At 44.3% G+C, this 16,865-nt stretch overlaps 1 protein-coding gene across 2 annotated transcripts in view; it reads left to right on the forward strand.

The window, feature by feature from the left end:
• tbcd (tubulin folding cofactor D) overlaps positions 1-16,865 on the forward strand; it is a 370,097-nt gene that overhangs the window by 34,238 nt on the left and 318,994 nt on the right. For both annotated transcript variants that reach the window (XM_068057991.1, XM_068057992.1), the window contains exon 6: positions 10,984-11,039. In XM_068057991.1, the coding sequence (XP_067914092.1) occupies positions 10,984-11,039 (56 nt within the window). The remainder of the gene's footprint in view (positions 1-10,983; positions 11,040-16,865) is intronic.

Here is a 16,865-nt window from a genome sequence, read left to right on the forward strand (position 1 = left end):
CTTTTTCCCACACTATCCTCATACCCCCTTCTGCCATTTGTATTTAGAAATCTGTCAATCTCTGCTTTAAACAGACTCAGTGACTGAGCTTCCACGGTCCTCTGGGGTAGAGAATTCCAAAGATTCGCAACCCTCTGAGTAAAGAAGTTTCTCCTCATCTCTGTCTTAAGTGGCTTCCCCCTTATTTTGAAATTGTGTCCCTGGTTCTAGACTCCTCAACCAAGGGAAGCATCTTAGCTGCATTTACCCTGTCTATCCCTTTAAGTATTTTGTAGGTTTCAATGAGATCACCTCTCATTCTTCAAAACTCTAGAGAATACAAGCCCAGTTTCCCCAATCTTTCTTCATAGGACAGTCCCACCATCCCAGGAACAAGTCTGATGAACCTTAGCTGCACTCCCTCTATGGCAATAATATTCCTCCCAAGGTAAGGGGACCAAAACTGCACATAGTACTCCTGTACTCAAATCCTCTTGCGATAAAGGCTAACATGCCATTCGCCTTCCCAATTGCTTGCTGCACCCTCAAGTTAGCTATCAGTGACTTATTGACAAGGCCACTCAGGTCCCTTTGTACATCTACACTTTCTAATCTCTTACCATTTAAGAAATACTCTGTACATCTGTTCCTCCTACCGAAGTGGATAACCTTACATTTTTCCACATTATATTCCATCAGCCACGTTCTTGCACACTCACTAAGCCTGTCAAATCCCCTTGAAGCCACTTTGCATCTTCCTTACAAAACACATTCCCGCCTATTTTTGTGTCATCCGCGAATTTGGAAATACTACATTTGATTCCCACATCCAAATCATTGATATATATTGTAAACAGCTGGGGCCCAAGCACTGATCCCTGTGGTTCCCCTCTAGTCACAGCCTACCAACGCGAGAATGACCCGTTTGTTCCTACTCTCTGCTTTCCTCCTGTTAACCAATCCTTAATCCATGCCAGTATATTACCACCTATCCCATGTGCTTTAATTTTGCTAACTAACCTCTTGTGGGGGACTTTATCAAAAGCCTTCTGAAAATTAAGGGCAAATCATGTTTAACTAACTTACTTTCATTTTTTGATGAGGTAACAGAGGGTTGATGAGGGTAATGTGGTTGATATAGTGTACATGGACTTCCAAAAGGCATTTGATAAAGTGTCACGAAACAGGCTTGTCAGCAAAGTTAGAACCCATGAAATAAAAAGGACAGTAGCAGTATGGATACGAAATTGGCTGAGTGACAGGATATAGAGAATGGTTGTGAACAGTTATTTTTTGGGGACTGGAAGAAGAAGCTCATTTCCCGGCGGAGCAGCAGGAGAAGGTAGCGACTCTTCGTTGGGTGAGTGAAGGCATCAGGAGCTGTGTTTTAAAAGTAAGTACTTACTGTTTTACTTACTGTTTTCCTTGTCTTTGAGTTTCTTTTGGCGCCGGAGGAACCGGAAGCTGGTCGGCAGCGAGGACTCCTGGGTAGGTATTTTCCTTAAAGGTGCGGATCTGAGTAAACCGGAGCCACTACACATGTAGTGTCTCCCACCCATCCTCCTCCTCTAACCTAATAATAAGACCCTTTTTACCCTCCTCCTCTAACCAAAAAGGACTGAGCAGGTAAGCTATTTACTGTTTTTGTTAATATCTATAGTTGTACTTAAATAAGGGGTAATTGAATAAAAGAAATGGCAGCCAGTGTAGTGTATTGCTCCTCCTGCAGAATGTTCGAGGTGAGGGGAACCTCCGGTGACCCTGCCGACTTCACCTGCTGGAAGTGCATCCGTCTCCAGCTCCTATCAGACCGTGTTAGGGAATTGGAGCTGGAGCTGGATGAACTGAGGATCATTCGGGAAGCTGAGGGGTTGATAGATAGAAGCTACACGGAGGTCGTTACTCCACAAATCAAAGGCAGCTGGGTAACAGTTAGAGGTGGGAAGAGGTCAGTGCAGGGATCTCCTGTGGTCGTTCCCCTCAACAACAAGTATACAGTTTTAGATACTGTTGGGGGGGACGGCCTATCGGGGGCAGGCTGCAGTGACCGGGCCTCTGGCACGGGGTCCTGCACTGTGGCTCAGAAGGGAAGGAGGGAAAATGGGAGAGCACTAGTCATCGGGGACTCGATGGTGAGGAGTACGGACAGGCGGTTCTGTGGGCGCAGGCGAGACGCACGGATGGTTTGTTGCCTCCCTGGTGCCAGGGTCCGTGATGTTTGTGATAGCGCCTTCAGGATCCTTAAAGGGGAGGGGGAGCAGCCAGAGGTCGTGGTGCACATTGGCACCAACGACGTAGGAAGGAAGGGTGGCACAGATGTTAGAAGTGAGTTTAGGGAGTTAGGCTGGAAGCTGAAAGCTCGGACGGACAGAGTTGTTATCTCTGGTTTGTTGCCGGCGCCACGTGATAGTGAGGCTAGGAATAGGGAGAGAGCACAGCTGAACACGTGGCTGCAGGAATGGTGTAGGAGGGAGGGCTTCCAGTTCTTGGATAATTGGACTGCATTCTGGGGAAGATGGGACCTGTTCAAACAGGACGGGCTGCATCTGAACCAGAGGGGCACCAATATCCTGGGAGGGAGGTTTGCTAGTACTGTTCGGGAGGGTTTAAACTAGTTTGGGAGGGGGATGGGAACCGGACTTGTAATCCAGGGACCAGTGGGTCCACTCAGAAAGACAAAGAGTGTAGTGAGGTATTGGGGAAGGTAGCACTGTCACAGAGGACAGATGGGCACGGAGAAGGGTTAAAGTGCGTATACTTCAACGCAAGAAGCATCAGGAATAAGGTGAGTGAATTGAAGGCGTGGATGGGCACTTGGGACTACGATGTTGTGGCCATCACTGAAACGTGGATAGGTGAGGGGGAGGAATGGTTTTTGGAGGTACCTGGTTATAGATGTTTTCATAAGATTAGGAATGGTGGTAAAAGAGGTGGGGGGGTGGCATTGTTAGTTAGAAATAGTGTAACAACTGCTGAAAGAATTTTCGAGGAGGATCTGCCGACTGAGGCACTGTGGGTTGAGGTCAGGAACAGGAAAGGAGCAGTCACCTTGATGGGAGTTTTCTATAGGCCCCCCAATAGCAGCAGGGAGGTGGAAGAGCAGATTGGGAAACAGATTTTGGAAAGGAGCAGAAGTCACAGGGTAGTAATTATGGGGGATTTCAACTTCCCAAATATTGATTGGCAACTCTTTAGATCGAATAGTTTGGATGGGGTAGTGTTTGTGCAGTATGTCCAGGAAGCTTTTCTGACTCAGTATGTAGACTGCCCGACCAGAGGGGAGGCAATATTGGATTTGGTACTAGGTAATGAACCAGGGCAAGTGATAGAGCTGTTGGTGGGCGAGCACTTTGGAGATAGTGATCACAATTCTGTAGCATTCACTGTGGTAATGGAGAGGGATAGGTATGTGCAACAGGGCAAGGTTTACAATTGGGGGAAGGGTAGATATGATGCTGTCAGGCAGGAACTGAGGAGCATAAGTTGGGAGCATATGCTGGCAGGGAAGGGCACGGTCGAAATGTGGAACTTTTTCAAGGAGCAGATAGTAGGGGCCATTGATAAGCATGTCCCTGTCAGACAGGGAAGGGATGGTCATGTGAGGGAACCGTGGTTGACAAGAGAGGTTGAGAGTCTTGTTAGGAAGAAGAAGGATGCGTATATAAAGTTGAGGAAAAAGGGCACAGGCATAGCTCTGGAGGGATACAAGATGGCCAGGAAGGATCTGAAGAAAGGGATTAGGAGAGCTAAGAGAGGGCATGAAAAATGCTTGGCGGGTAGGATAAAAGAAAACCCCAAGGCCTTTTACGCGTATGTCAGAAATATGAGGATGACCAGGGGGACCATAGGTCCGGTCAAGGACAATAGCGGGAGACTGTGTGTTGAGCCGGAAGAGATAAGTGAGGTTTTGAATGAGTACTTCTCTTCGGTATTTACGAATGAGAAGGGGTGTATTACTGAAGAGGACGGTGTGAAACAGACTGGTAAGCTCGAGGAAGTGCTCGTTAGGAGGGAAGATGTGTTGGGGTTTTTGAATAACTTGAAGATAGACAAGTCTCCCGGGCCTGACGGGGTATATCCAAGGATGTTATGGGAAGCAAGGGATGAAATTGCAGAGCCGTTGGCAATGATCTTTTCATCTTCTCTGCTGACGGGGGTGGTACCAGGTGATTGGAGGGTGGCAAATGTTGTGCCCCTGTTCAAGAAAGGGAATAGGAACAACCCTGGGAATTACAGGCCAGTTAGTCTTACTTCGGTGGTAGGCAAGTTGATGGAAAAGGTGCTGAGGGATAGGATTTCTGAGCATCTGGAAAGACACTGCTTGATTCGGGACAGTCAGCACGGTTTTGTGAGGGGTAGGTCTTGCCTCACAAGCCTGATTGAATTCTTTGAGCAGGTGACCAAGCAAGTGGATGAGGGTAAACCAGTGGATGTGGTGTACATGGATTTTAGTAAGGCATTTGATAAGGTCCCCCATGGTAGACTTATGGAGAAAGTCAGGAGGCATGGGATAGTGGGGAATGTGGCCAGTTGGATTAAGAATTGGCTAACTGATAGAAGGCAGAGAGTGGTCTTAGATGGTAAATACTCAGCCTGGAGCCCAGTTACCAGTGGCGTGCCGCAGGGATCAGTTCTGGGTCCTCTCCTGTTTGTGATTTTTATTAACGACTTGGATGAGGAAGTCGAAGGGTGGGTCAGTAAATTTGCAGATGATACAAAGGTTGGTGGAGTTGTGGATACCGAGGAGGGCTATTGTCGTCTGCAAAGGGACTTGGATAGGTTGCAGTGCTGGGCTGAAAAGTGGCAGATGGAGTTTAACCCTGAAAAGTGTGAGGTCGTCCATTTTGGAAGGACAAACATGAATGCAAAATACTGGGTTAACGGTAGGGTTCTTGGGCATGTGGAGGAGCAGAGAGACCTTGGGGTCTATGTGCATAGATCATTGAAAGTTGCAACTCAAGTGGATAGGGCTGTGAAGAAGGCATATGGGGTGTTAGCGTTCATTAGCAGAGGGATTGAATTTAAGAGCCGTGAGGTGATGATGCAGCTGTACAGGACCTTGGTAAGGCCTCATTTGGAGTACTGTGTGCAGTTCTGGTCGCCTCATTTTAGGAAGGATGTGGAAGCCTTGGAGAGGGTGCAGAGGAGATTTACCAGGATGTTGCCTGGAATGGAGAATAAGTCTTACGAGGAAAGGCTGAACATTCTAGGCCTCTTCTCATTAGAAAGGAGAAGGATGAGGGGTGACATGATAGAGGTTTATAAGATGATCAGGGGAATAGATAGGGTAGACAGTCAGAAACTTTTTCCCCGGGTGGAGCAAAGCGTTACAAGGGGTCATAAATTTAAGGTGAAGGGTGGGAGATATAAGGGGGATGTCAGGGGAAGGTTCTTTACCCAGAGAGTGGTCGAGGCATGGAATGCCTTGCCCGGGGAAGTTGTTGAGTCAGAAACTTTAGGGACTTTCAAAAGGCTTTTGGATAGGTATATGGATAAAGGAGAATGATGGGGTATAGATTAAATTGTCCTTGACAGAGGACAAAGGATCGGCACAACATTGTGGGCCGAAGGGCCTGTTCTGTGCTGTATGTTCTATGTTCTAAGATGTATAGTGGGGTTCCCCAAGGGTTGGAGTTATGACCCCTGCATTTCTTGATGTGTATTAATAACCTAGACTTGGGTGTAAGTTACAATTTCAAAATTTGCGGATGACACAGAACTTGGAAGTATTGTGAACTGTGAGGAGGATAGTGATAAACTTCAAGAGGACATAGACAGGATGGTGGAATGGGCGGACAAGTGGCAGATGAAATTTAATGCAGAGAAGTGTAAAATGATTCATTTTGGTTGGAAGAACAAAGTGAGGCAATATAAATTAAAGGATACAATTCTAAAGGAGGTGCAGGCGCAAAGGGACCTGGGGGTATATGTGCACAAATCATTGAAGCTGGCAGGGCAGGTTGAGAAAGTGGTTAATAAAGCATTTGGGATCCTGGGCTTTATAAATAGAGGCATAGAGTACAAAACTAAGGAAGCTATGATAAACCTGGATAAAATGCTGGTTCAGCCTCAACTGGAGTATTGTCAGGTTCTGGGCTAATCCCACTTAAAGGCCTGCTTGGGTCTGGAAAAAAAAACCCGACCCAAACCCGACAGAACCACATCGACCATAGCCTGACCCGGCCCGAGTTCTTCCATTTTTATCCCGACCCGAACCGACCATAGTGCACTCACTGTACTTGCCACTTTTGGATGTATGGAATGGAAGGAAGCTGCAGCATGAGCGCGATGACGTCATGGAGATGCTCACTCACTCACTGCACAGTCTCAGATCTGTGGAGTGCGGCTGCACGTTTCCCTCCTTGATGTCTTGGACTCCCAGCTCAGGCAGGCTTTTCAAATTTTGATGCTTACCTACTCAACTTCCCTTTTCCTCCCAGCAGAACAACAGTTAGTACTGTGTGTGTCCGACACAACCCGACCCAAGCCCGAAAGCCGGACCCGGAAGAGCGACCCGACCCCGATGCATATAGTCGGGTCCAGTCTGGTTCGTGTCGGGTAGCAGGCCTTTAATCCCACAGCCCTGTTCTCCCCATAACCCTGTATCAATCCCAAACTAATTCCACTGACCCTTTCTGTAGCCCTGTATCAAACCCAAACAAATCCCAAACCAGTGTCATTGCCCTGCTGTTTCCCTATATCCCTGAACTTCTTCAAATGTTTATCCAATTTTCCCTGAAAAGATGCAATTGTCTCTGGCTTACTCACTCTCTGTGGTAAAGCATTTCTTGCTCCGATAACTGTCTGTACATTCATTTCTTCCCATCTCTCTCTCTCTCCACTCCATCAATGACCCATTTTAAATTGATGATTTCTCATCATTGTCTCCCCAGTCAGAGGAGATAGTCTTTCTCTATTTACTTTACCAAAGCCCTTCATAGGTTCAAATCTAATATTAAATCTCTTCACATTCTCAACTCCAGTGGGAACAGTCTCAGTGTCTCCAGTCTATTGTCATCATCACTAGTTTCCCGTCCCTGGCATCACTGTGGTGAATCTACACTGTTTGCTCTCTGTGGATTTCATGTTCTTTCTATACGGGGCCCAAAATTTGCTGATGATACCAAACTTGGATGTGTGGCAAACAGTGAGAATTATACCAATCGATTGCAACAGGACAGAGATAGGCTAGCAGAATGAACAGACTAGTTGCAGATGGAATTTAATGCAGAGAAGTATGAGGTGATGCATTTTGGCAGAAGGAATATAAACACTATAGAAGCAATATAGACATAATGGCACAGTTCTAAAGAGTGTGCAAGGACAGAGGGACCTGGAGTTCATGTGCATAGATCTTTGAAGGCGGCAGGACATATTGTGAGAGTAATTAGCAAAGCATATGGGATCTTGCGCACCATAAATAAAGACGTTGAGTATAAAAACAGGGAAGTTATGTGGAACCTTTAAAACGCTCTGGTAAGGCCACAACTAGAGTAATGCTTCTAGTTCTGGTCAATACATTTTAAGAAGGATGTGAGGGTCCTTGAGAGGTTGCAGTGGAGTTTTACCAGAATGCATCCAGAGACAAGGGAATTTAGTTACAAGGGTAGGTTGGAGAAGCTGGGGTTGTTCTCGGAGAACAAAGGAGATTGAGGGGAGATTAGATAGTGTACAAATTATGACAGGTTTATATAAGGTAGACAACCTGGTTCAAGGACTAGGGGTCACAGATTTAAGATTTTGGGCAAGAGGTACAGGGGGATGTGAGGAGGAACTTTTTTACGCAGTGGGTGATAATGACCTGGAACTTGCTGCCTACAAGGGTGGTGGAAGTGGAGACGATGAATGATTTCTAAAGGAAATTGGATGGGCACTTGAGGGAAATAAACTTTCAGGGATATGGAGATAGAGTGGGGGAATGAGACTGACTAGTTTTCTCTGTAGAGAGCGGTCATGGACTCAATGTGCCAAATGGCTTCCTTCTGTGCTGTAGTGACTATAAAATCATGACGGGTCTGGCCAGAGTAGATAGGGAAGAACTGTTCCCATTGGCGGAAGGATCCATAACCAGGCGATACCGATTTTAAGGTGATTGACAAAAGAACCAACAGTGACATGAAAAACGTTTTTACGCAGCGAGTGGTTAGGATCTGGAATGCACTGACTGCGAGTGTGGTGGAGGCAGATTCAATCAAGACCTTCAAAAGGGAATTGGATAATTATCTGAAGAGAAAAAATTTGCAGAGCTATGGGGAAAAGGTGGGGAGTGGGACTAGGTGAGCTGCTCTTGCAGAGAGTTTGTGATGGTGGAGGGAGAAGGGCACAGAAGGGTTAAAGAAAGCAGTTACTTGTAGAAAAAGGCACCTGGGGTTATCCTAACTCTCCAGTTGATCCTGGTTTTGGCTAAAGAGAGTGATGCACCACAGTGCTCAACATGGCCAAGCCGCATCTGTGTAATCCATGCCATGGCTCGTTGCGTGTTAGATGTGCTCAAGCTTGCGCTCTTCAGGTTTGAGGGAGTGGAGATGGGAACTATATGGTGGGATTGGCAGGTGTGTGAGGTAGTTAGTTTTGCTGCAATGAAGGGCACCAGGGATTGAGGTGAGAGGATGGTTAAGTAGATTGGAACAATGGACGTCTGGTGAGTGGAAGCCAGAAGCAAAGGATTTGTGAATTTGCAAGTGAGGTTGTATGCTCCGAGAAGTTTTTGCATGGCTGGATGTTACAAGTCATGGTATTTTAGAAAGGTTGGGTATGTGGGTTGTGAAAGAGATCAGGAAGTGTGAAAGATAGTCTTGTTAGAGTGAAGCCATGGGATATAACCGAAAGGATTATGGGATGGGGACTTTGTGAAGGATGATATTGAGGGAGGACAGGAGGGTGGTGAATTCAGAGGAAAATTGCTCGCGTTGAGGTAAAGTTTGAAGTCATTGAGGATGAAGAGTGGCTTGATGTAGAAGCTTAAGTAAGGGAGGGTATGTCAGGGCAGGTCAGCGTACGGCCAATGAGGTGATAAAGGATGAACGTTTTAAAGGAAAGGCACAGAAGAAGGTTGGATTCATGGAGATAAAAAGTTACTAGAGGAATAGGGAAAAGATCATGTTGTGAATTAATGTTGCTCCTTATCCCATCTTCAGGACTTCCCAAAGCAATTGTCCAATGATTTATTTCAAGTGTAATTGTAACTATGTCAGTCAATTTGTGCACAGTGAGAGCCTACAAACAGCAAATGCAGTGAATGGCCAGTTAATTTGTTTTTGGTGGTGGTAATTGATGTGGAACTGTTGGACAGAACAGCAGGTGAACATCCTGCTTTTCAAATAGTGTCATGGGATCTTTTATATTGTATCGGTGTCGCTGGCTAGACCAGCATTTATTGCCCATCCCTAATGGCCCTTGAGGAGGTGGTGGTGAGCTGCCCTCTTGGACTGCTGCGGTTCTTGTGTTGGTACACCAACAGTGCTGTTAGCAAGGGAGTTCCAAGACAGTGAAGGAACGGTAATATAGTTCCAAGTCCGGATGGTGTGTGGCTTGGAGGGGGACTTGCAGGTCGTGGTGTTCCCATGCATCTGCTCCCCCTGTCCTTCAGGGTAGTAGAGGTCACGGGTTTGGAAGGTGCTGTCGAAGAAGCCTTGTTGAGTTACTGCAGTGCATCTTGTATATAGTACACACTGCTGCCACTGTGCGTCAGTGGTTGAGGGAGTGAATGTTGCAGGTGGTGGATGGGGTGCTAATCAAGTGGCTGCTTTGTCCTGGATGGTCGAGCTTCTTGAGTGTTGTTGGAGCTGCATCCATCCAGACAAGTGGAGAGTATTGCATCCTGACTTGTGCCTTGTAGATGGTGGATAGGCATTGGGGAGACAGGAGGTGAGTTACTCATCACAGAATTTCCAGCCTCTAACCTACTCTTGTTGCCACAGTGTTTATGTTTCTGGTCCATGGTAACCCCCAGGATGTTGATAGTGGGGGATTCAGCGATGGTAATGCCATTGAATGTCAAGGGGAGATGGTTAGATTCATTCTTATTGGAGATGGTCATTGCCTGACACTTGTGTGACACGCATGTTACTTGCCACTTATCAGCCCAAGCCTGGATGTTGTCTAGGTCTTGCTGCATTTGGACATGAGCTGCTTGAGTATCTGAGGAGTTGCGTATGGTGCTGAACATTGTGCAATCATCAGCGAACATCCCCCCTTCTGACCTTATGATTGAAGGAAGGTCATTGATGAAGCAGCTGAAGATGGTTGGGCTTAGGACACTACCCTGAGGAACTCCTGCAGTGATGTCCTGGGACTGAGATGATTGACCTCCAATAACCACAACCGTCATCTTTTGTGCTATGTTTGACTCCAACCAGTAGAGTGTTTTCCCCCTAATTCCCATTGATTTCAGTTATGTCCGGGCTCCTTGATGCCATACTCTGTCAAATACTGCCTTAATGTCAAGGACAACCACTCTCACCTCACCTCTGGAGTTCAGCTCTTTTGTCCATGTTTAGACCAATGCTGCAATGAGGTCAGGAGCTGAGTGGCCCTGGCGGAACCCAAACTGAGCATCAATGAGCAGGTTATGCCTGAGCAAGTGCTGCTTGATTGCACTGTTGACGACCCCTTCCATCACTGTGGGGAAAAAAAGTTAACCAGTGTTCTTATTAAACAAGAATGCTATTTAGTGACCTGGTTAGAAAATGTTGGTGTGTGGAAGTTGCCTAGGCTGTTGCATTCACTGTCTGGGCTTATGTGTCAAGAATGGCCAATTGTATGAGGAATTTGAAGGTTACCAGTGTCCATGAAACTGATGCTAGTTATGATCAACCTGTTCAGGATTGAGGTACGGAAAATAAGATTAATACTGTGCTGCACGTACAGCTTCACGGTGGCATTACTCCATGTTCAGACCAAAAATAACCATCTCCATAAATCTGCTGTTCTGGTCTGATGTTTCAAAGATTAGGTTTTTCCTCACACTTGTCGTATGACGGATGGAATTTGTTTTTATTCTAGTCTTACCTGACAGTCAGTGACAAAGCAAGAGATGCTGCTGCTGTCCTCGTATCCAAGTAAGTGTATTCTAGTACTCGTTATTTAGCTGTTGCTTCTGAATGCATGACAATTTGGATTTTACAAGAGTCTGTAAATGTGAATGGAATAAACATGGAGTTGAAGAAGGTCTTTTGCATTAGTATTTATACAGAGCAGTTTCATGTTATGAAAAATAAATGTGTAGTAATGGGAAAGTAGATTACTTGTCATTATGAAGAACCACTATATGAAGAATCATCATGCTGAGAAAAAAAAAGCTCATTCCTCATGAGAATCAGAGTAGATCAGTCACTTTCCCACACTGGAGGCTCTGACACTGAGCAGAGGACGGTATGTGGCACAAGGGGACTAAGGGAGAGGGAAGAAAATTAAAGTCTGTCTTTTAGTTAACACATTGGTGTGCATTATAACAAATAGATGTTAGATTGTTGATAATCCTTTGTTTTTCTAGTCATTCATCGAGTGAGCCAAAATGACCTATCAAATCCTATCACATCATCTTGAGCTCAACAACTGTAGTTTTCACAGATTGATGGTGTGCCAGGAGATAGAGTTGCACCAAATGCATTCATTTTTCTGTTCCATAAAGCTGAAGGATTGCAAAATACCAACATAAACAAGTTTACCATCTCAGTTCTGATGCTATGTATACAGATTCTTCTTCCTGTTGCAGTAAAAGAGCATAGCACTTTCTGCTACTGAGAAACCCCCAAACCATCCTGATCGAGGCCACCTGTGGCATTCCACTTGTCAACAAAGCATTGAGGATGCCCAGAATTCTCCTGACAATGTTTTTGCCGAGGGCCTTCAGTGACAGCCCTAACAAGGTAGTTGTTAGGATAATAGGCTGGTGACTACACAATGCTCAAGCTCCTGCACATGTCCAGAAGATGTGGAGGAGGATGCTAAATCCACACCAAGATGCAAGGGAATGCAGACTACAAATAAGCCAGGCATTGGAGGATTTTAATTTATGGAGTGCATGGGAGGATTTAAATTTGTTTATCATTTGGTTTCCAGTGGTGGCTTTATGCAATGCGACATCAAATTTAGGGCTTGGCTTAATTAGTATAATATATGGAGACCAATTTGGTTGTATTAAAACAAATGTCAACCTAGTAGTCTTCAATTTTCAGTGGCGACAAATTTACACTGTTGCAACAATTTTTGAAAGATTTATTATCTTTCAGTGCAACTCTTTGGTATAAGGTAAAATTTGTTGAAATGTTTTAGGAAACACACTTCACAGGAGGTGAATGTGTAAAAGAAGTACTGATGAAATATGCCACACAGTGGTAGGATGTGGAATTGCAACTCATTTTTTTTCTCTGCCTTCATCTGCTGTGCTCACAAACGCCACCTAATGCTCTGTTGTAGAGCAAAATCAGTAAGGACATGGAAGCAAATTGTTGGTCTGCAAAGGGATGGTATATGGCATAAGGGGGACTGTAGCTCCTTTGCTTTTTGAGTCTTTGTGAGTAAGCTGGAGTGTTCTAGTCAAATTTTATCACATCAGATCAAGCTGAACAACTGTAGTTTTCACAGATTGAAGATGATGCAACAGGAGATAGAATTTTACCAAACTAATTCATTTCCCTTCTATAAAGATGAAGGATTGCAACATAGCAACACGAGCAAGTTTACCATCTGAAATCTGATGTTATGCTACAGGTTCCTTAAAATATTTGGATTCTTCGAACACTTGATATTCATATACGAATGACAGTGCAAGTTGATTTCTTAACCCCTGTCATCACTATGATTCAGAGGCTTGTTGATTTTTGTCTGATTATAACCTTTTCTCCATGGAAAATTGTTTAGTGCGACTTGATGGCTGTGTGAAGGTGTTTTTATAAAAGTGGGGTGGTGGTGTTTGTGTAAGCAACCACTGTGTGCCAAACTTCCCTCTTTTGCATTTGATATTGGCTGCCAGTCTCGATTGGCATGGTGAGTTTCATGGTGTATTATAAAGGTGTTGGACTGGCTCCCCACATTTACTTTCCTGGAATAGGAAGTCATATGCTGTCAGTGAATTGTAGACACATTTTTATTTGGACAAGTCTGCAATGAACTGCAATCCTGTAATTAATGTAATGGGATTCCACTCATCCCTGAATATCCCCTCACGTCGACAGTACCTCTCGTCTGTAGCTTAAAAGCAATTGAATTTCATGGTGAAGTCTAAAGTTTGATTGATGGACAGAATGTAAGCATTTTATATCAACTAAGTAGGAGCAAGACACCAAAGGACAACAAAAACTGCAGGGAGGTTTGTGTATTTCTGAGATGCAAGGATTTATATTTCCATGTAGGTTGTCTATCCAGGTTTTATTCTGGAGTCTTCTGCCCTTTCTCACATTGGTGGGCTCCTGATTTAATAAAAACTGCAAGTACTGAAAATCTGAAAATAATAGAAAATGCTACAGATGCTCACAGGCCCACAAACATCTGAAATGTAAGTTGCATTTAAGTGTGTAGTTCCTTCATCAGAAGCTCTGTTCTAAGTGAAACAAAGTGTCGCCAACTGAGTTCTGGTGAAGGTCTGCATCTACAAGCCAACCTATATTTCTCAAATACTGATGGTGTTCCTGTGCACTTGTTTTTTATACTTGTTCCTTTTATTTGTTGGCATAAGCTACCTTCCATAAAAAATACAATTTTTTCCTGGTGCTGGAAAATAATATACTGTAATGATAGAATATTGGATGAGTTTGATTCTAAAGATAAAAATCCAAGACTTTAGCTTTATAGCTTTGGAGGCAGATTTGTATTCTTGGAGACACATAGGATTATATGTTTTTTATGCAACTGTCTGTTTTGAAGGTGCTTCCATTTTTAATATTTTTTGAGGATTTGTGTTCAAAAGACTGTGGAAGTACCTGAGAAAATGTTGGACTTGGTTTTTTTTAAAGCAGGATCACTGGACGGACACTTGAAACTTTGTTTAAGAACAAACACTTCATAGAAGTCACATGTCTTAAGCTAGGTAAACAGGAGGAGCCTTGCTGACTATTGGAGTTGTTTACAGAGAAGTGACATGTCTAGATTTATGGTGGTCAGGAGTTGGTTTCGTTTTTGAACTGTTTGAATGGGCAGCTGGGGTGCAAGCTGTCTAAAAGAGCGAGGCCACCAACTCATCCTTTTCCAACCTGTTGAGAAATCCTAAGAATCCAGCGTGAGAACTGGCGAAACTGATGCAGCATTTCTCCTGAGAAGCTTCTGCAAGATTTCCTCTCGACATCTCCTGAAAGAACTGCTTCTGAAAAGATCCCAGTGACAACCACGTGTCTCATGACACCCTTTTATATGTACCTGAGCACCAGACCAACTGTAACAATCCACATCTTATCCTTTTTCTTCAACAATTAACAAGTACTTAGCCAAAGTGTTTTTTTTTTGTTTTCTTTGTAAAGGTGAACTCTGCAGAGAAAGCTTCTTTATTTTTTTCTTTAACCGGTGTGTATATTGGGTTGTTTAGAAGGGAATATATTTATACTTTCATATCTCAACCTGTGTGTTAATCAGCTTTGCATCTTTATTGAATGAGTCTTGTTTTATAATTTAATAATTTTGTTGTTTGTTGAAGAAACCTGGTTTGCGGAAGTTTATTCTGAAGCTAAAATAGATACAGTATATAATTGGCCATATTGGTAAGGGGGTAAAATATTTAAATACATGTTGTGACCCATGGAGCAGTGGAACTCGAGTAAGACAGTGCATCCTCCATTCTCACTCATAACATATAATTGGGGGGTCTTGTAGGGTTAGAAGTCCACAGACAAATAAGAGTGCTGTGACTTGCTGAGGTTAAGGCAGATTAAGATTTTTACGGTGAATTTTGCTCTACGTATTGAAAACCAAAATGGCTTTGTCAGTTGTTATGACCTTTCTGAAGAGAGAGGATTTATCCCTGAGTGATTTGCAAAACTTAACTAAGGCTAGGCTAATAGCTTTGGCAGAAATGTTGGAGTTAGAGTTAAAAGCAGGGCTAAGAAAGCAGACATAATTGAGGTAATAGCACAGCATTTGAAATTGGAAGAAGGGCCATGTGATAATTCAATTGAGTTAGCTAGAATTCAGTTCCAGATGAAGCAGCTTGAATAGGAAAAAGAAATGAGAAAACTTGAGTTTGAAGGAGAAGCACTTCAGAGAGAAGAAACGGAAAAAGAAAGGGCAAGAGAAAGAGGGACAGGAAAAAGAGAATTTTGGAAGCTGGAACTAGAATGGCAAAGGGAAAAATAAAAGAAAAAAGGAGGCAGGCAGGAGAGAGAAAGGGTATTCCAATTAAAAAAGGCTGGAACTAAAACAAAATGGCCTTGACTCCAGGGAAAGTTCTGATGAGGAAGAATGTGACTGCAGTCAGGACTCAGTGGGGAACTGTTTAAATTTGTACAAGCCTTCCCGAAGTTTGAGGAAAGGACCGTAGAGGCATTTTTCATTTCTTTTGAAAAGGTAGCTAAACAGATGAGGTGACTGAAAGAAAACTGGACACTGCTCATGCAAAGCAGGTTGATAGGCAGAGCTCATGAAGTTTCTGAGGAGGCTTCTGCTGATTGAGATGGCAAAAAGGCTATCCTCGCTGCGTATGAGGTGGTCCCTGAAGCTTACAAGCAGAAATTTCAGAACCTCCGGAAATAGCCTGGGAAGACTTGTATAGAATTTGAGAGGGTAAAGCAAATTAACTTTGTTCGTTGGATGCGGGCACTAAAGGTAGAGGCCACGTAGGAGAACCTTATGGAACTAATTCTGCTGGAAGAATTTAAAAATTCACTCCCTCCATTAGTAAGAACCCATGTAGAGAACCAGAAGGTTTCAACAGCCAGGCAGCTGAGATCACTGATGATTACGAGCTTGTCCACAAGCTCAAACCCTTTTTCCATGACCCCCACAAAGCCGAGAAGAATAGAAGGTGGGAGGGTGAAAGGAAGGCAAGGAGCCAGGGTTCAGAAGGGACAGCTGGAAACTCCCTGGAATCATCTCTTCAGGCTGGAAAGGAGAGTGCTGAGGGTGGAAGTAAGGTCCGAAAGCCTCAGTGTTTCCGTAGCCACAAGGTGGGACACCTTTGTGCAGAATGCTGGAAGATACGGGGTAACCCGTGGGACTTATTGGGATACACAAGGCCAATGCAGAGAAAGGGGTTCTGACAGAGAGTACGACAGATCAGGCTGTAGCTCTGACTGCAGCTGTATGGTCAAGTATGAACCCTGCTGAGAGTGCTGGGAAGGTGAACAAGATACCCAAGAGCTACAGGGAATTCTTGTCAAAAGGAAAAGGAACTCCCTATCTCTCTCAAGAGCCACCCAACCTCTTCTGATGGGGAAAGGCATGACTTTTCCACCAGAGAGTGCTTTGAATGCCAAAGTTTTTGTGAATGGTATTGGCGGGGAGTATATATCCGTACCTTTGTATTGGGTGCACCTGGAGTGTGACCTAATGTCTGCAATGGTAACCCTTGGAGTTGTCCATAATTTGTCTGTAGACGGAGTTGATCTACTCCTGGGGAATAACTTGGCCGGAGCAAAGGTAGTCTCTTCTCCAGTATTCATGGAAAGACCAAGTGAAGTTAAGGAGTCCGAGCAATTGCAGGAAAAGTTTCCAGGAATTTTTCCTTCATGTGTAGGTACCCGAGAAATGGCTAAGCAAGTTCCATTGTTGGAGGTCAGATTGGCACCACTGACAGACATTTAGTTATCTGAAACTTTCTTTGGGGATTTGGGTAATCTGAAGGAAATGTTCAGTGAGTCTTCTCTGATCAAGGCTCAGCAAGCCGATCCAGAGTTAAATAAAGTGGCACAATCAACTCTAACTGAAGCTGAAGCAAAGGGAGTTCTGGAAGGCCACTA

Source organism: Heterodontus francisci, chromosome 26, assembly GCF_036365525.1.
Source record: "Heterodontus francisci isolate sHetFra1 chromosome 26, sHetFra1.hap1, whole genome shotgun sequence".
NCBI lineage: Eukaryota > Metazoa > Chordata > Chondrichthyes > Heterodontiformes > Heterodontidae > Heterodontus > Heterodontus francisci.